This window comes from Ammospiza nelsoni, chromosome 12 (genome assembly GCF_027579445.1).
Source record: "Ammospiza nelsoni isolate bAmmNel1 chromosome 12, bAmmNel1.pri, whole genome shotgun sequence".
Lineage (NCBI taxonomy): Eukaryota > Metazoa > Chordata > Aves > Passeriformes > Passerellidae > Ammospiza > Ammospiza nelsoni.
Window position 1 is genome coordinate 1,301,873 of NC_080644.1, and position 19,520 is coordinate 1,321,392.

The 19,520-nt window shown below is 50.3% G+C and overlaps 1 protein-coding gene across 1 annotated transcript in view; it reads right to left on the bottom strand.

The window, feature by feature from the left end:
* The window catches only part of NFATC2 (nuclear factor of activated T cells 2), a 71,083-nt gene that overhangs the window by 44,717 nt on the left and 6,846 nt on the right, over window positions 1-19,520 (bottom strand). The window contains exons 2-5 of the mRNA XM_059481068.1: window positions 17,468-18,494; window positions 15,983-16,151; window positions 5,585-5,787; window positions 3,580-3,752 (exon numbers count right to left, since the gene is read on the bottom strand). Of these exons, the coding sequence (XP_059337051.1) occupies window positions 3,580-3,752; window positions 5,585-5,787; window positions 15,983-16,151; window positions 17,468-18,494 (1,572 nt within the window). The remainder of the gene's footprint in view (window positions 1-3,579; window positions 3,753-5,584; window positions 5,788-15,982; window positions 16,152-17,467; window positions 18,495-19,520) is intronic.

Below are 19,520 nucleotides of genomic sequence, written 5' to 3' on the forward strand. Positions count from 1 at the left end.
TAAAAACTGGAGCGCAGTGTAGGACACCCTGAGCCTCACACTCAGACATTTGCATGGAGCAGTTTTGGGTTGCTGACAGCACAGAGCACAACAAGCTGCCCTGCTACCCTGGATTCCATCCTGCTCCTCCTCTGCTCCAGGATGATGCAGTCCAGGAGTGCAAACAGAGCTGGGGCACCCAGCCTGACTCCCAGGGGTGATGACAAATCTGTCCCTTGGAGAGGCAGCCCAGGGTTAACAATTTCTGTAACACCAGAGCCCACCCACTCCCCAAGGAACGAGCTCCAGCGCTTGGGGAAAGGCAAAGGAACGGAGCTGATGTTACAGAAATCATCCTCACGGCTCAAAAATAACAGGCTGCAGCGTCCAACCTCTCCAGGGGTGATTTTGTACATGGCTGTGTTGGAAGGGCCAGGTGAACTCAGTCACCCTCACCTGCAATGTCACCAACAGCTCTGTCACAGCCCTGCTGGCCCACAAGAGCTCACCCAGCACCTGCTGGCTCCAGCCCAGAGCAGCGAGCTGTCCCACCAGGGACAGACCTGGGGACATGGCAGGGATGGGGAGGAGCCAGGCCAAGCTCGGGGTCCCCACATCCGCCCTGGGGCTGGCACTTCACTGCTCACCTGCAGCACACCAGGAGAAGGGACGTCCCTCACCTCTCCAGCACACACCTACAGCAGCATGGTCTCCCACACCTGCCTGAGCCATGGTGCCACAGCTCTCAGAGGGATTTCAAATGCCTGTGCCTCCCCAGGGGCTTCAGGATGAACCAACAGGCAACAGCAGAGAAAAGCTGCTGAGTGCTGAGGGCCTGTGTGGGTCTGAGGTCCATTTTAAGGCACAAGTGTTCATCTAACCACACATCACCCCCTGTCCTCCCACACAGCTCCTGGGGAGGAGCCTGCTCCGGGTGAGGCTCTGAACCTGTGAAATCCCCTCCGAAAATCTGTCAGTGCTGAATGTGACACAGATGAGGTGGAATCAAAGAGCCCTCTGAAAAGCAGCTGTTTCACAGTTCTTGCTTCACTGCAGCTAATGATCTGCTGACACTGCTGGGAATTCCTGGGGATCAGCTTCTGGGGAGGAGAGAGCTCGGATGCTCTGTTGGTATCCTGGGAAGGGAAATGGGCCGTGATCCTGGAGCTGCTGCTCACCAAGGCTTCCCAGAGGGACAGCATTTCTGCTACCAGACAGGGGGATCCTGAGGAGAGCCCCTGGCATTAGGGTTCTCAGCTGGCCAGGGCAAAAAACACCCGAACAAACCAGAAAACAAAGGGGGAAAAAGTGAATCCCAGCAGCACAGAAGGTGGGACAAGAAGAAAACATCCCCCAGCCCCAGGGCCCATTCTTGGCAGGGCACCTGAGCCTACCTGGGACTGCCTGGGAGCCCTGCGAGGTGTGCAGATTGGCTGGGACAGGCTGAGGTTACACCTCTAAAGAGATCTAGGAGCACTGCTAATGCTGGCTGAGCCCCCTGATGTTTTAACTATCTTCCCAGAACCAGGCTGAGATAGGAAGTGCTACTGAAATGCAAAACCAGTGCTAAATATGCAACATACACACTAAATGGCAGAGGCTTAGTACTCCAGATCACTTCATTCCCTGCTTCCTTGAGTGCAGAAAAGCACAGTCCTTAACATATCTCCCCAAACTGCCTGTATATCTACTATTCCAAAAGTAAAACTTTCTCATTTTATTTCCTTGGGGATCAAAATATAAAAGTACTAAAAAAAATACTTTTTTTTTTTCTTGTAGGAGCATTGCTGTCTTCTATGCAGGCAATATTTTAATAGTTTAATTATAAAAAACTCCACTAACAATAAGCCACTCATACTGGTATCTCCACCGTTGGCTTTTTAATACCCCTAAGACTCATCAATGCAAAGACATCTCAGAATAAATGCCTCAACACCTTAACCAAGGCTCTGCCACAGCACTCACTGCACAGGCAAATTAGGTGTGTGCACACAGCTCAGAAAAATGTGATTTATTCTGCAAACCATGCCTGGATTTCTGCTTGAAACGCAGTGATGGGCACAAACACAAGGTGCCATTGTGGAAGGCTCCAGGAATGCCTGGCTTACTCATGCTTGCTTTTCCTGAGGAGAAGTTGAGTAGGTGGGGGTGATGCGTGGGGCTCCCTGTGGGATCCAGGCCAGCCTCCCCTGTTTTCCTGCCTGCAGGGTGTAGGAGTTACACCTGGAGCTTCCCCAGCCCAGGAGCTCCTCTCTGAGCGCTTCCTTTGGCAAATGGACCTTTGTTCCAGCAGGGACAGTTTGGGGTGGAGGCCACTATTGTTCCAGCCACCTGCTCCCAGGGAGGAACGGGACAATTTCCTATGGACAGAGGCGCTGGCTGCTCCCACTGCTGTCCCTTCCCCATCACAGTGCCCAGACACTTCACACAGCTGCTAAAATGCTCTGATAGTTGGCACCTTCTCAGAAACACTGCCAAGAGATCATCCATAGCCATCATCCTCTCCCAGCCTGGCCTGGGTTATTCACTTGTGCTGCTTTTTTAGAACTGCCGTCAATAATTCATCAGCCAGTTTAATTTCCCACCCAGAACTGGCTCCTCTCATTCTAAGCAGCTGTATTTAAGTAAAGTCTGCATCTCAATAAATACAACTCACACATGAGAGACTCAATGGCTTTCCTCACATGACTTTTGGCAAGACAGGTTCTGCTAAAGGGGTGAGTCATTCAGCAAAGGCAGAGGAAAACTGTTCATTATGTATTTGTGAAATCCCCAAACCACAAAAAGGCACCATTTAACAACAAAAAGCATCACAGGATGCACAGGAACCAGTAAAGTAGGTAGAACCCTTCCAGAAATGACTGTGACACGGGGGGCCTCATCAGAGGCCTCTCTTTCTCAGGATCCAGTCAGTTATAATGAGTGGGAGGTGCAGGTTGTAAGCTCACACATTTATGGGATTTGCACTTCAGAAATCAAAACTGCCAGTTTTCTTCTGTCCCTCAGGGGAATACCAGAACCACCTGTGCTTCAGCCTCCTGAGCTGTGCACCCCTTGGCACTGACAGCTAGAAAAAAACAATGACCAGAATGCACCTGACCTCAGAATCAGAGCTGTTCCTCCGCTCCAGCTGTGCTGCTGCCACAGCTCAGACCAGAGGACCCTGGTCACTCCTCTGGCACAGGCTACAGTGCTTGGAGACAGCCCAGTGTGAATTCAAACCTCCAGCCACCTGCCAGTTCGTGGAGGACGAGTTCTGATTGTGCCTCCACTCAAAATAAAGCCAGGAAAACAGACAGCTTGCACAGTTTACCAACAGGGACAGCGCAGGTGCGGCCCTACATACACTCTATGCTGCTCCTAGGAGAGCCAGCAGGAGCCAGCAGCAATGCACTGATAAATGAACTCTGCAGAGGCCCCCAGACTTGCAGCGCAGAGCTTGCTGTCCTCACAAGCCCCCCAAACCTCTCCGAGGACAGGGAGTGCCTGGAGGGAAGGCAGAGCCGCAGCCCCCCAGGCAGAGCTGGAGCTGGCACAGGGAGCTGTGAGCGGGGATTGCCAGCCCGGAGGACAGCAGAGGAGCAGTGCAGGGATACTCACAGCACTCGATGGGGTTGGAGGCCGCCTGCAGGGACACCACCCTGCCGCTGGGCTCGGGGATGTGCACGCGGAACACCAGGCGCACCCGCGTGTTCTTGCGGCCGATGTCGGTCTCGCCCTTGCGCAGCTCGATGTCCGCGTTGCGCAGCTTCAGGATCCCCGCGCAGTCGATGCTGCAACACACACAGAGCCCGCTCACTGCGCTGCCCGGGGCCTGCTCCCTCCCCGGGGCTCGCAGCAGCTCCGGGAACGGGCTCTGCTTGGGATCCACACGTTCCCAGGAAGAAACCCCAAACGAGGTGCTGCTGGACCTCTCCCTGCTCTCTGGCCACAGCAGAGCTGCTCTCTAAGCATTAAATCCCCAAATCTTGTTTCCCAGTGCTAAGCACAGGAGAGCAGCAGGCAGAGCCCTCCCCAGGGCAGGAGCCTCCATCAGCCCAGCTGCCAGGGCCTGCCCAGCATCCCTTCCCTGCCCACGCCTGTGCAGGGCAGCTCAGACCCGTGGGCAATCACAGCAGCTCAGGCAGCTGGTTACAGAATCCCCACTGCCTGCACCAGCCAGGCACGTGGAATTCAGCTCCAAAGCAGGGACCACACTGCTGTCTCCTCCTGACTGCTGCAGCCTGGCCCAGGTCACTGTGCCATCCTCCAAAGCCCGGGGACATTGAATATCTGCTCTTGCCTTGCCTGGGAACATTCTCCCATTCACTGTGTCCCTGCACAAAGGAAGGGTGCAGGGAGCAGGATGGGGCTGAGCAGCAATGAAAGGATTAGGATTGTTTAAATCAGCACCGCAACTTAAATTTGGTGTAAGAGCAGATTGGCTTCTCCAGAGTCCAGTGTAACCTTGCAAACACGCCTGTGTTAGGAAAATGTGACAATTGTTTGTCAAACTCAGCAATAGTTCTCAGAACAGGCAGTGAGCACTGCTATTAAACAGGCACTGCCAGCCCATTTTGTTATCAGTTCTAAAAACACATAATTTCTCTTCTCTTGATATGAATTAAAATCACATTTGGGGAGGTATAAGCCCCAAGCTGCTTCCTACACCCACACTGTTCCTTGCCCTTGCATATGTGCAGGGGTTTATTATTCCAGGGTTCCTTGTTAGGAATGAGGTATATTTTCTAAAAAAATATGAAGAAAGAATGTGGATTTTGCAATGAAGTAGGGGGGGCTTAAAAACATAACTGCTCTGCCAATTTTGTCAGGCTCCTCTGAAGGATGGAGATACAGCTCTTCTCTCTGCAGAGCAATCACTCTTATGCCTGGCACACATTCAAGCCTGAAGTTTTCAGACTGGTGCCCGCTTCATCCCTCTGCCTCCATAAAACTGGAAGGAGTAATACAGACAAGATGTGCCTGTACTTGCTTTTCTGTTAACCTATTACAAGAGGAGCTCTCATGGCCAGAGCACTTGACCGAGTTCAGAAGAGATGCTTTGTATTCCATTAAATGTTGTAAAATGCATCCCAGCCCTGTTCCTCACAGAGTCCCTGCAGCACAAGGACCTGAGATTTGAGTCTTCTTTTCCTGAGTGCACTGCAAACCCATTCTGACTGTGAGATGATGAATTAGCGAGACACTGGATGTCCCATCCCTGAAGTGTCCAGGCCAGGCTGGACAGAGCTTGGAGCAGCTGGGACAGTGGAAGGTGTCCCTGCCATGGCAGGGGTGGCACTCAATGGGCTTTAAGGTCCCTTCCAACCCAAACTGTGATTACAGCACAGTCACTGCAGAAACTGGAACACTGAACAGAAGTGCCTGCATGGTCACCTGCTGGATGGGAACTCTCCCAACAGCTTTAACCCAGGTGCTTGTAGCTGGTTTTGTAAAAGGATCTTGCCCTCACAAACCACCCCAACGTGCTGGAAAGGGGAGTCCCTCCAGAGCATCACTATTCTTTTAAGTGATCACTATTCTTTTAATCTCCTTTCCAAAGAGAAAGAACTTCAGCGCCAACTCCATGCGCCTCAACCTTGCTAACAAAAAGAAATCTACTTACGTTGCTTTCATGTTGTTTTTGGGCTCCAGGGGGATCTCTAGCACCTTGGTGTTGCCAATGATCTTCTCGTAGCTGGTGGTGGTGACGGTTTTGCCGGTGATGCGATGCACCTGGTAGAAGGCGTGGGGCTTCAGGATGCGCTCGTCCGCCGTGCCAATGAAGATCTGCAGCCCCAGGGGCTTGTTCTCCATGTAGCCGTGCAGCTGGCAAGACATGGAAACTGCTGTCACACACTGGGCCTTCAGGACACCAAGGAGGTTTGCAGACATGTGCAGATAAATGTAGGTATCTGCACTGATTCACTGCTCTTGAAAACTCATCCTTCCCCCAGTGCTGGTTCACCTTCAACCATTCCTCTGGCACTATACTAAAACACCACCTGTACAGGTAGAGATGGCATTTTGGGTCTGGGACTGAACAGCACAAGGATGGCTTAGTTGACCTCAGAGCCTGGGGTTTCTAGGCCTCAAGGACACACATTATTCTGTCTTCTTTGTTGTTTTTTTTTTATAAACACCATTTGCTGCAAGGAAACCAGAATGCCTCCATAGAGCAAGAGACCAGGAAATTTCTCCTTCCTTATTAACGTTCAAAATTACAAATCAAACCATTCTAAATTTCTCACATAACCAAAAATGAGAACCAGACATTTATCTACCACATAGCCAGGGACCGAGCTGAAAGGGAACTTTATGGTCTGAGACATGCTAAATTTGTTTTCAATTACTCTGTCCACACACAAAACCTTGATGAAGCCATACAAAGCAAATAGTACTGGAAGATCAGAGAAAAGGAAGATTAAGCTAATGGTATTCATGGCCAAACCAGGGTTTTATTCCTTTTTTTTTTTTTCTTTTCACCAGTCAGCAGGAGGTATCCTTGCACAGAAGGATTAATTCCCCCCTGGAAGGGGACCACATGCAGCATCAATGCAGTGCTGGCAGCCTTCCTCCAGTGTGGCAGATGTAAGTGACACTCACTCTGCAGAGCCACCACTCACCCAGCACACATTCTGGAGGCAGCAAAGCCAGGGGCTGTGCCCCAGAGACCCCCAGGCAGGGCTGAGTGAGCAGCCTGCCCTGGCATGGACAGCTCCATTAAAGGCACCAGGCCCTGGTTTTGTAGAGCAAACTGCAGAGCCCAGCCCAGGCACAGCCCAGACCATCCCACACCTCACTGGCAGTGTTCTGGAGATGGGCAGGAGGGGAATGGGGCAGGAGGCTCTGTGCAAACCCTCAGCTGCTTCTGGGAGCCAGGGCAGGAGCAGGGAGCCGGGCTCAGAGCACCAGGGCTGGCACTGGAGGCACAGCATGGCCAGGAATGTGAAAAATACAGCAGCAGCCACGGGCACATTCAGAAATGGATAAAGCAAATGGGAGATGAAAAGAAACAGAGGCCCAAATGACAGATCTGCTGGGAACAGGCACTGATGGAGGAACAGCCCCTGCTGATCCACAGCCCAGATCCACTGGGAGCCACACAGAAACTCACCCTAAGCACAGGGCTTTCAAAATCCAGCCTTTCCTGGCCTTCAGCAAAGCCCTTGGATCACCAAAAGCCATCCTGTCTGCACAAGCAGTGAGGGAAGAGAAGTTTTTGAGCACTGAGTGTGTTTATTGTCATGCCTGACAGAGTAATTCTTGGTGGAGCCAGCTACAACAAGGAGAGCATCCTTTGGACAGGAGGGGTTATTACAGTGACAGCAAAGCAGCTTTTGCTCTCCCCTCTGCCCTGGCAGAACAAAATCCCAGAGTTATGGGTGGGAGGCTGAAAGGGAGGAAAACAGATAATAAATTACAAAAGAGAATCTGCCCCCAGTGAGCACAGTCAGTAGCAGCTGTAACAGAACTGGCTACATACACAGGGTTTCATACTGGCCACCTTTAAAAGTCATTTTAAGTTGTGTTTGCTCATGTACAGAATGAGTTCCCAAGACAAAACTGCTCATGGTTGTCCAATAATGTGCATGTCTGTGGGTGTGTGTTGTATGAATGCATACAGACTTAAAGAAGAGAGGAATTGATTCCCTGTTCACTGGCACTGTCTGTATCATCTGCTGGCCCAGGGGCATAAAACACACAGTAAAAGGCCTCCTGATCCTCCACAGAACCAGATTTTAAATCAGTTTGGTCTTTTTTTGTAATTTATGGTATTATGGCAATGCTGTGGGATGATGTAATTGTAAAATCAGAATAGCATTATAAAATCAAATACAAAGAGAAAAAATATATGTAAAAGAGTCCAGTGTCCCCATTTAAAAGGGTTTATCCTTGAGCTAATTGACTGCATTTTCAGGGCTAGTATAGGTGATCATTTACCATAACCATTTCCATCTACCTTTCACTTGCTATGAACACAACAGGATGACTAAGGAATTAAAAAACGGAGATGAACAGCTCAGGGAAACACTCCAGGAAATTGAAAATCAGAGTTTTACACTCATCTTCACCACCAATTTAGCACAGTTGGGGTCATGTCACAGCAGCTCTCTCTTTACCAGCACCAGGGAACAGCAACTCTCCCCCGCTCAACAGGGACAGAACATCTGTGCTGCTTTTGTGTAGAGAAAATTCTGTGAGCTAGAATGACAGAACCCATCAGAGCCATGCTGCAGAGATATATCTCTTCTTAAAACTGAACTGCTGAGGACTGTCACTGTCAATAAACACTCACCTCCACTACACCAGGCAGTTGCTTTAATATTTAACCAAAGCACTGATCTTTTCTTTGGAGAAGCAAAAGTGGAATAAATTTGACCCTTAAACAAACTTTGAGAAGTGAAGATTTAAAATACTTTTTAAAATTCTAACTTTGAAATTAATTTTTTCCTCCCTTAGCAACAACAAAGCTGCTCTAAAATCTCTGTGTTTCAGAGTTGTTCTGCTCATCAGAACTGCTCCCTCCAAGCCCTGTCAGGGGAGCACCAGCCCCACACCAAGGTGTGCCTTCACTCTTTCTCACTTCTCTTTCCATGAAGAAAACAAAATCTGGATTTCAGTTTAAAGAGAGTGAGGATCAAGAAAGATTTATGAATACAGAACTCTGGGAGGAAATATTTTTGTGTATTATAAGGTGACCTATTCACAATAAAACTCCCCCAAACTGTATACAGATCGAGTTGGAAAAAACCCAACTCCTTTGAGTCACATTTGCCACAAGGGGAAAGAGAAGCCAGACATGATGTGTACCTTTCCATACTCTATTTTGGGACTTTAAGATCCTATTTCTTTCAGTTGAAAGATTTTTCTTAAACTTTGCTTTTGCCTAACTCCTACAATATTAACACAGCCAGACATAGGCTGGTCTGTGACCTGAGGAAATGCAAAGCACTTTGGCAGATAAACAAATAACATCATTCCAAAAACAAGGAGACTTTTCTTGTTAGGTTTGCTGCTATGATTTGGTTTCTAAACAAAATGGAAATGTGTGGCACGATTAAAAGCATCATCTCATCTCTGCAGAAATCAAACTCATTCTGCACTCCATCCATGGATCAATACCAGTCAAATTTGGGAAAGGGGAGGATTTGAGTGTCATTTGCAGATGGCACCTGTGCAATTCTGTATGCAAAAACGAGCAGATGCGCCCTTGCTGCTGAGTTTGTTCAGCCACACACCCAACACCACCCTGTGATGGCCCTGGCACTGCAGCCATCGGGAGCACACATCAGGCACATGAAACACACCTCCTGCCCTGTTCCAAAACTCAGGTCTCATCACAAACTGAGACCCCAGCTCCAAATACACAGAACTCAAACCCAGAGGTGTCAATTCCCTTCTAAACCATTCCCTGCCCAGTGCAGAGATGACCCAAATCCTGCACCCATGCACTGGCAGTGCCCCTGCCCGCGGGGATGTGAAACACAGGGTCAGTGCTGGGCTGCACAAAGAGCAGAGCTCTGCACAGGGGAAGGCTGCAACACTGCTCAGTTGTGCTGAAATCAAAGGATACATTGACAGCAGAGCCAGAAAGCAAGGCAAATTCTTTAAAGATTCTGTAGGTGATCGCCTGTATACAACAACATACCTATACAGGGGGAAATCAGTGCAATTTTGAAATTTAGATCTTTCAATCTAGGATATGCTTTCTTGAATTTAAATATTATTACAATTTATATAGAATTACATTATTAGCAGGAAGAAGAGAGATTCATAGAAAATAAATAACTTTTTTTATTCTTACCCAGAAGCCAGGCCAGAGAGGGGCAGTGATTTCCCAGGTCCTGCAGAGGGTGAGCAGCCAAAGCTCAGCGAGAAACCTGTGGTGCCTTGTGCCCTGCTGCAGGGGATGGTGACCACATCCTGTCCTGCTGCAGGGGATGCTGCCAGGGAATGCTGACCCTGTCCTGCCAGCACCCCAAACTGGCACTTCAGGCACCGCTCAGCAGCTGCAGCACCTCAGTTCCCAGCAGCATTACATGCTTTGCCTTTTCACTGCTGGGCTGCAGAGCCCAATTTTCTCGGGGATTTCTGGTTTAGCTGCTGCACATCAAAATGCTCCGTGCAGAGCTGGCTTTGCACGCTGAAAGCAGCAGCATCTGCAGCTGGTACTGTGCGCTTGAAGTGCCCCAGTAAGAGCTGCGTGAGCCCCACTGCTCTAGAGAGTGCAAGGGAGTCATGTATTTCCCTTTCACCCCAGCAGAGCTCTGCCTGTCGGTCTTTCTCCCTGGGATGGACAAAGCTGCATCTTTAAAGCACTTTCCTGTCTAGACAAGGCAAGCCGTGGCCAGGAGCAAAGTATAAACGTGGGGAATGGATTCTCTAGGGTTGGGGCTTTTATCTGCTCGAAAGCACTCGGCTCGCCGGTCTCTGAGCTCAGGGTAAGCCGGGTTTGGTCCGTGACCGTGGATCCCCGGCTGAGTCCCCTGGAAGTCACCGGGGATGTGCATGTGTGTGGCCAGCTCGGCGATTCACACTCATCCCAGAGCCGGGCGAGCAGCGTTCAACGAGCAGCGAGCACAAAGCCGTGAGAAATCGCTTCCTCCGGGGCTCCCTTCCTGCTGCCGTGCCCGAGATGAGCGGGGCTGCCCGGCCAGCGGGGCTGCGGTGTCCCGGCTGCCTGCCCTGCTCCCTCCGGCACCGCCAGCCGGCCCCAGGGCTGCCCCCGAGCCCTTGAGACCCTCCGAGATGATGCTCCGGTCCCCCCTGCCTGCCCTGCTCCCTCCGGCACCGCCAGCCGGCCCCAGGGCTGCCCCCGAGCCCTTGAGACCCTCCGAGATGATGCTCCGGGCCAACTGCCCCGCTGCTGTCCCCCCTGCCTGCTGCAAACAGCTCCAGCCTCGGATTTGGATCGTTAATCCCCATCGTTAATACCCGCTGACCACAAGGATTTTCTTGGGGAGGTTTTGCTCAACAATACTCGTAGCGAGATGGAAAATGTCACTGCATTGTCTCAGGGAGAGTGGCATATCAATAACTGTCAGGAATTCAACAAAGACCTCGTCCAGCCACTGTATCATGTAGCAGCTCCTCTGCCTGCTTCACTTAGAGCTGACATTGAGCAACAAAGCCCAATCCTCTCACATGGTTTTGTTCAATTTAATGTACTTGGGACACTGCAAAAGAACTCAAACCAGAAGGAAATCTTTGCCTTAGTTTCTTTTGCTCCCTACCAAAGCTGTCTAAAAAACCCTCTGCAGACAATCCTTTGAACATCTGATTCTGCTAAATTATAATTTTTTTATACTCAGTTTTAAGTGTTTCTTATTTTGGTGACAGTTTAGTCAAAATTCCAAGGGTTGAATCTCACTTGCTCTGCTGTTCCTTACAGTAAATGACAACCAGACTCCCAGTGTCTTACTGGGGCTTCTGCTTTCAGATGGGGATAATATAATAATAATTAATGTCTCTGTCTGGGACACAGAGACAGCAGCCCCTGGAGAAAGCAGTCAGGAGGGTTTGCTCCTGACTGACCTCACACCACAGTGTAAGCAAGTTGTTTCCTCTCTGGGCTCCAGTTTCCCTGCCCCTGTGAAGAGCTGCTCCTGTTTTCAGGATGCTTTGGCTAGCTCAGATGACACTTTAAAAGAAGAGGCACAATGCATCTGTCTGTGTACAGGGAGGAGGGTTTGGAGCTCTCATCTTCACAGCTGGCTAAGAAAACCAACTGTGCCATTAAAGCACTTCCGTGCACACTCATGACAAAGGAGCTAAACCTCCCCAGCACGACAGAACTCACTGTGCCACCAGGAAACCAGAGGGTGAAAATTTGATGATTTTGACAGAATCACACTGGGGGAGTCCCTCAGCACGGGGCTCTGGCACCAGTTAGCAAGGCTGGACCCTTGCCAGCTGTCAGAACAGCCCCAGCCCAGCTGGAGCAGAGCAGAGGGTGGCAAAGCAGAGCTTTTCTAAAACCTCACCTTCCTCTGCCACACTCAGCTCATCCTTCCCCAGGAGCATCCCTCTGTGCCAGCCCGGCGTGGCACAAAGCTTGGCAGCAGCCATGGTGACAAGGGCACTTCCAACTGCACAGACATCAGTCTTGAGAGAGCAAGGGAGAGCTGGAGGCTCAGCTGGGCAGGGAAGCCCGTGAGCAGAGAGCTCTGGTGGGAGTTTACAGGACACTGCCCACCCTGTGTGAATCCTCCTGAGGATACTCCAGCAGGCTCTGGATGGGGTGAGCTCTGTGCTGGAAGTGCCCACATCTGAAATTCCAGCTTTGCTTTACAGCACACTGACTCCACATGCACAGTCCTGCAGTGAGAACCTACAGCAAAGAATAACTAAATCTTGGTTCTGCCTCTTCCAGGAGTATTTGTGACCCACAAAACCTACACATCCCCCTCAAACCAGCTGGTACACGCTGCTTCCCCTCACCTCTGCCTCAACTCCTCTCCATCAAAAGCAATGTATTCTCAATCAGGCTCAGAAGTTTCAGTGAGAGCTTTTCATTCACCTCCACTCAGAATTACAGCCATGCTTGCAGCACAGCACGGGGCTGCTGACCTACTCTCACATTTGATGGCATACTGGTTCTGAAGAGGATTTCCCAGATGCAGCTGAAATCTCTGGTTTGGCCACTGCACATCAATCCCTGCAGCAGTAAATAAACCCAGGGCCCAGAGCTCAAAGCTCAAGAGGCCCCTGCAAGGATCCCACAGCGCAAACAAGCCCTGCAGCCCCGCAGTAAATCAGGTGTGAAAGGTGCAGGTGCTCTGTCACACCAAACCCCTGCAGGAGCCAAGCCCAGCTCCAGAGCAGGCCAGAGGTGGCACAAAGATGCTGTGCAGCACCAGCAGCTCCAGCACAGCCTGGCCTGGCCCTGCCCTGCACAGGGGCCTGGGGAAGGTGGGGAAAGGACAAACCCAGCTCTGGGATGTGCCCTGGCAGCAAACCCCCCCGGCTGACAGGGCTGACGGGGTTTCAGCAGCTCAGCTCCAGCCCGCCCCACGTGTGAGAGTGCGAATCACCCCATGAGCTGTGATTTGGTTTTGAGTTTCCATCAAAGGCTCTGGTTTCACTAACACACCAATGAATTAGCTGAATGTTGGAAGTCACATACAGTTAAAAGTCAGAGCCCCATGGGAAGCCCAGGCTAAGAAACAATGTCTCCTTTGACTGCGAAACCACAAGAAAACACAGACGGCAAAATTCAAATATAAAAGGAAAGTGGAACATACGTTTGTTATTGTAAAGCAGCTCCTGTGAGCTCCACTAACAACTCTGCCATTCCAGCTTCTTTTTAATAAGAAAAATAAAAAGAGGCAGTGAAAGCCACCACAATTTTTAAAGTTAAACCCAGGGGAGCATTGGGCTGGCTGTGCTGAACAGGAGCCCCTCTCTGCACAGCTTTCCTGCTTGGAGAGAAGCAAGGGGAGCCTGGCACACAGGGGTGGAGGGGCTGGGGGTCCTTGTGCCTGCCCCTGCCCTCACCTGAGCCCTGGGGTTTGGCAGCCCTGCTCTGCATTTGGATGTTATACCAAGTTAACAGTGGGAATTTAAGCTGTGCCATTCCACTCCAGGGTGTGCTTGCTCTGCCACCTCTATCCCAGCTCTTTGCACAGGAGCAGCCACTGCCTTTCCCAATGGACAGGCTCTTGCACAGCCCTGACTGGAGCAGTTGGGTACCAATAAGCAGCTTTGGTGAAAAGAGCTGGGAACCAAACGTGCCTCCCCCTCCTCTGTGGTCTCAGTGACCAGGGGGACCTGCAGGATGGAAGGAGCAGGGAAACTTCAGCTTTGTCCTGGCTACAAAGCGTCTCCTGGCTATTCTCAGCACCTTAACACCCTGAGGATACACACACCCCTAAAACCTGAGCTTCCCTACAGTTAACACGAGCTGTAAACTCCTCCCAGGAGCGACTCAAACACCTGAGCTGGGAGCCTGTGCTCCTCCATGGGACTCTCCACAGCCCTGAAATCAGACATGTGAGCATTCCATGGCCTGCAGGGCTTCTCCCCCTGCTCCTGGCACAGCCAATGTCCCCTCCCCGTGTCCAGCTGCCCTGAGGCTCTGACCACCAGCCCTTCTCCTGCCATGCCTGGAGTGCAGAGCCTGGAGCGCAAACTCGAGCCGTGACGCGTGAAGAAGAGGAAGCAGCATCAGAAAGATAAACCACAAGATAAGGCTTGGAGGATATGAGATCTGCTGGTCTGCAGCTTCAGAGCACCCAAAAGAAGAAATCTGCATGCAAAATGCATTTTCCAAAAAATAAATATTGCCAGGCAGCACCGTGCTGCAAAAACCAGCCAATATCCCTTCTGCCAGCAGGTTCAGCTGGGTAATTAGTCATGTGGAGGGTTAATTGAAGGCTTTTTTAAAATCAGATTTGTTTCAAAAGGGATTGTATTTTAGAAAAATACTGTTTACATCTAACAAGAAGACAAAAGTTAAACTTCACAGAGAGGAAAGAAAGAGAGGGGGGAAAGAAAAGATCCCCTGAAGCCAAATAACTTCTGACATGAAAACTTTGGATTTTACTAGCCTCCCCCAGTCTGAGATGTCATAAACCACACAGGTGCAACTATCTCATTACTTGGCATCCATATGAACCGGGTTATGTTCAAGTGAACACAAATTCAACAAATACTTCCAGCTTTACAAGAAACCTTCAGAAAGAAACTGTCCATATTTTCCCCAGATGCAGGCCCAGCTGTGCAGAAGCACATCTGCTCAGGGAACTCAAGTGGACATTTGAATTTATAGTTTTAGATCCTGAAGCTTGATGGCAAATTATGATAAAACCAGCAATATTGGTTCCTGTCCTCAACAGAAAATCTAAATGCCTCTTTGATTGATATTGATTGCAGGAAGGAAACAAATTCTATTTGCCCATGTCACAAAAACTCCTTCACTGCAATAAGGACCCTGTTGATAGGAATACCTGGGGAGGGTAAGTGATACTGTAGTTGCAGCCAAACTGAGAAAGGAGCAAGTGCTGATTGCTATCATTCCTGCTTCTAGGCAGCTTCAAACGCACCACAGGAGGCTGTGAGCTTGTCAGACCCAAACCAAAATCCTGCATTTCTGAGGTATGGCAAATGGGACTGCTGTTTATTATTACCCTGCACCCTCTACTCAAATACCCAGGCCATACATGTAAGTCCAGCTCCATCAAAGCAAACAAATTCATTGATTTAACAATTTATGGCTTGATTTTAAAAGGGGGTGAGCCTGCAGGGGAATACTGAACATATGCTTGAAGTTAAGCACAAATCAACCCAGTGAAATTAGTGGTATTGATCACATGCTTGAAATTACACATAAATGTTAATGTTTTCCTGGTTCCTGCAAGCCCTGAGTGTGTCAGGAACATCTGTGGGGTGCAGCCAACTTTGTTTAGTGAGGGCTGAAGCTGTGGCTGACCTGCTCAGCTTCCACACATCATTCCAGCACTCTCCCAGTGACACAGCACAGCCCCGACCCTAGCCTGGCTTTGGCTTTCCTTCAGGAAACATGGGCTGAAAACAGGGGAAATGAGGGAAATGACTGATGTGCCCCCACTTGGCCACGCTGCAGCTACTCAGCCAGTATTTTATACCACTCTTTGAAAGGTGAAGGAAAAGCTGTTCACACTCCAAACAGAAGAAGGGTTCAGCTCATTCAGCTCTCAGGTCAGCAAGGGGACGAATTCATTCTCTCCACCATGGCAGCCTGAATTTTGCTCACTTGCTTCAGCAGTGACTTCCCAGGCACCTCATGACAGTCATGCCAGGGGATCACACGAGGTTTATACAGCCCAGAAAAAGCAGCAAATACATTGCCCACATTTCTGAGCTTTCAGAAGCCAAACCAAACCAACCTTCCCAAAGTCCTGGACTTCACCGCGGCTCAGCTCACACCCTTTAAGCACATCCAAAAGCTCACAGGGCGCTCCTCTTTTAGGCCCAGCCCCCAGCGAGCATCTCAGAGATGATCTTGCCCCCCCTTTTCCTGAAGGAGACCCCCAGACCTTACCTGGACCACGGGGTGGCCCCCGGTGGGAGCCTTGACGGCGCCGCGGCTGCCCTCGGTCTCGTAGTGCGCGCGGTGGTGGGGCTTGGGCTGCACCTCGATGCGCAGCTCATAGGGGCCAGACTGGCTGCACAGGGGCCACTCCAGGGGAGGCAGGGACTGCACGGGCACGCTGGGACACAGAGAGAGTCACACACCAACAGGGAGACTCCTGAGAACCTCATTTCCCAAAGCCCGGTCCCCCCTTCCTCCCAGCGCCCCACCTGAAACGTTCAGGAGTCTGCTTGAACTCCCATGAGCTTCTGCTGGACTGCTCACACCTGACTGCAAGCTCTGCTGAGAAGGCAACTTCTGTGGGCCCATCTCCTTGCTGGGAGAGTAAGATATTTCTGTTCTTTAAACAGAAATATCTGTAGCAGTTACATTTTTTCAAAGAGCCCCTCTTTTACCTAGCTCTTCTTTTTTCAAAGACCCCCCTCTTTTACCTAGCTTTTGTTTATTAAAAGATCCCCCTCTTTTATCTAACTTTTGCTGTGTGTCTCTAATTTGGATCACAGCATACATATTGTGAAATATTAACTCCATTTGCCACTACCTACCTGTTGTGTAAATTAACAGTTGTAAGATTTCCATAAATATGAAAATGCACATCAATAAAATGCTAAACATTCTTACCTGGTACTAGTTTTCCTGTTATGAAAATACATAAGGGTTTATGACATGAAATGAATACACTGCAAGGTACAACTAAAGCCTGCACTGGATTTTAAGCCACTCTCACTCTGTGAGCACAGGCTGCTGCCAGGACCGGTCTGACAAGCCAAGGAAGTCACAGCCTGTGCTCTCACACTCACAGTTTATGTTCAGCAGGTCAGGAACACCCTGGGCCAACCTCAGAGCCAGGAGGATGGCACTGACAGGGTGCCAGCAGGGACTGGGAGCAGAGTCACACACTTGGTACCCTCGGTCCTGGCAGATGCCACAGAGCCAGACAATGGAGGGCTGAGATTTGGGCTAAGGGACAACTGACAAAGTGACAACCAATGCTAAGTCACCAGAGCTGACCGAATGCTCAGTCTGACCTGGAGCAGTGAGCTCTGTTTAGAATCAGGCATTATTTAAAGCATTTTTATCACAAATTTCCATTAAGAAGTGACTTTACAAATTTTAAGAGCAGCAGGATGGCACCAGAGTGCTCAGCCTTTGTCAAAGGCTGTCTGCAATCTATTTACACAAATCATTTGGAAATTTATAGTGTACTGTGCTATCAATGAACCTCTTTGGTGATGTTTCTTCAGAGCCCTGACTTTTTCCTCTCAGAATCCTAAGGGACCAGGCTCCTATTAACCAGTGCTGTCTCTGGGCACTCAGCTCTGGCCTGCAGCAGGATCTGCCCAAGAAAACCCTCCCTAGGGATCATCAGCCATGACAGAGGACACCAAACCAAGAAAAAACATGGAAAAGACACCCACAGGAAGCATTACATACCTGCAGATTGGTATGGCAGGCACCAGCTGCTTCGTCCAGGATGGAGGAACCAAGAGAATGGATTCTGGGGCCGAGTTTCTCCTGTCCTCCTGCTCACAAGGCCCGTGGAAGTCGACAGTCTGAAAGACGTGACACGGAATGCTGTTTTTGTGGGAAGCCACGGGCGAAGGATCGGGGCTGGTTTTCCAGATCTTGGTGGGGACGCCGCAGGAGGGATCCGTGGGAAGGCTGCTCATAGCATCCATGGCAAGGGCAGCGCTGGCCAGCTGCGTGTAAGTGGCTGCAGAGGTGTCCTCTCTCGGGGGCAGGCGAGGAGAGGGCTGTGGAGAGGGGCTCCGCGACTGCCGGGGCGAGGAGCAGGGCAGCTGGGCGCTGTAGAGCCCCGTGCAAGAGAACCTCCGCTTTGCACCTGGCGACGAGGACCTTGAGTTGGGACAGGGAGATGGTGAGTGGCGTCCCAAGCAGGCTTCCTCCGTGGTGCTTGTTCGTGGTGACATTATTGGAGAGGTTCTAGGAGAATAATGAGTATGGATGTTTTGAAACTGCGGACAAAGGTCATCACTAGGACCATTATTTGGTGAAACACATGGAGACGTGCAAGGAGATACATTTGTCTCTGAAATGAAACTTGCAGAGGAGCCGCTACTAGCTGGGCTCAGACACAGTGGTTCTCTGTAGCCCTCAAAGCCAGGGACAGGCAGGGTAACCCTGGGGCTAGTGGTGGCTGAGTTTGGCTGATGTTCTGCCAACAGAACATCTGTGTCTCTGCTGCGGAAGGGCCCCCCCGAATGGATCAGTTCATGATATGGAGTTATTTCAATCCTAGGGCTCGGAGCAGAGGCCCCTGCAGCGTTGGCAGGGTTTGTAGGTGTTGGCCCTATGCTATCTGGCTGTCCATATCTGCCCATGGGATCTGCAGCAAGGCTAGGAAAAGGCAGGGGGCATGGCTTGAGGCCACAGTCCAAGACATCATGAGCGTATGTAACTCCAGAGGGTGGGCTGTTGGTTTTATGTGGAGTCGGTTCTTCTGGAAAAAGAAGGGTCTCTTTCAGACTGTAAATATTGTTACAGAAGCTGAGCAATCATGGATTAAAAAAATGCATACTTATAAACTGGTTGTGATCTGATATTAGCTTATTATTTCATTCTTTTTCACTGCAGTTAATGCCTGTGAGAAGTACTGGATTAAGAGCCAGGGAAGCTCAAGCGCTCAGGGCAGGTGCAGCATGGACAGAAGCACTGCAAACACCTCCAGCCAGGCTCCTGCTGCCTGAGCCTCACCTGAGGGATCCCCTAGGCAGGTGAGCAGCGTGTCAGCCCCTCTGTCCACAGCCTCCTGCCAAGGACACCCCGGGTGCTGTGACTTTGGTCACATTTTGCCAACCAGGGGCTGGACTGAAACCAGCACATCACAAAATCATTTCCAAACAGGTCTACATAAAACCAAATGTTGAGGAACAGCTTTTGCAGAAGGGAGAAACACCTTCCTTACACAGCCAAACCCAGCCAGGAAAGGCTTCACGAACCCAAGCTGAGCTCAAACTCTTACACTGAAAAGTCAGATCTGTGTGATGATTTGTTTGGCTCTGCAACATGACAGCAAGTTTGGTGACAGGTTTCATGTGAGTCAGAAAACACATTCACAAATATTTGTTAGAGAAGAGACAGGGAGGAAGAATCCAGCCCTGTGGTTAAGGGCAATCCCATTCCAATTTCAGCCCAGGGAACATTTTCAGACAGGGGTTATAAAATACACAATAACAAGTGTTCAGTAGAGCTCCCTCTCTGCTGGTACCCAAACCCCTCAATTTTCAGAGATTCCCATTTTGCAAACTCTGCCCAGGCTGCAGAGCACAGGGATGCTTCCAGGGAACACAGAATTCCCACCAGCACTGCAGAGCCCAGCTCCAGCCCGGTCCCAGCACCTGAGGATGTGCAATGGCAGTGGCATCCCAGAGAGCAGAGCCATGGCAGGCATTCCCATGGACATCAGCCCCTGGAGCTGAAGAATATTTGTCATGACACAAAAACATGCAAAACATTACCAGGATTT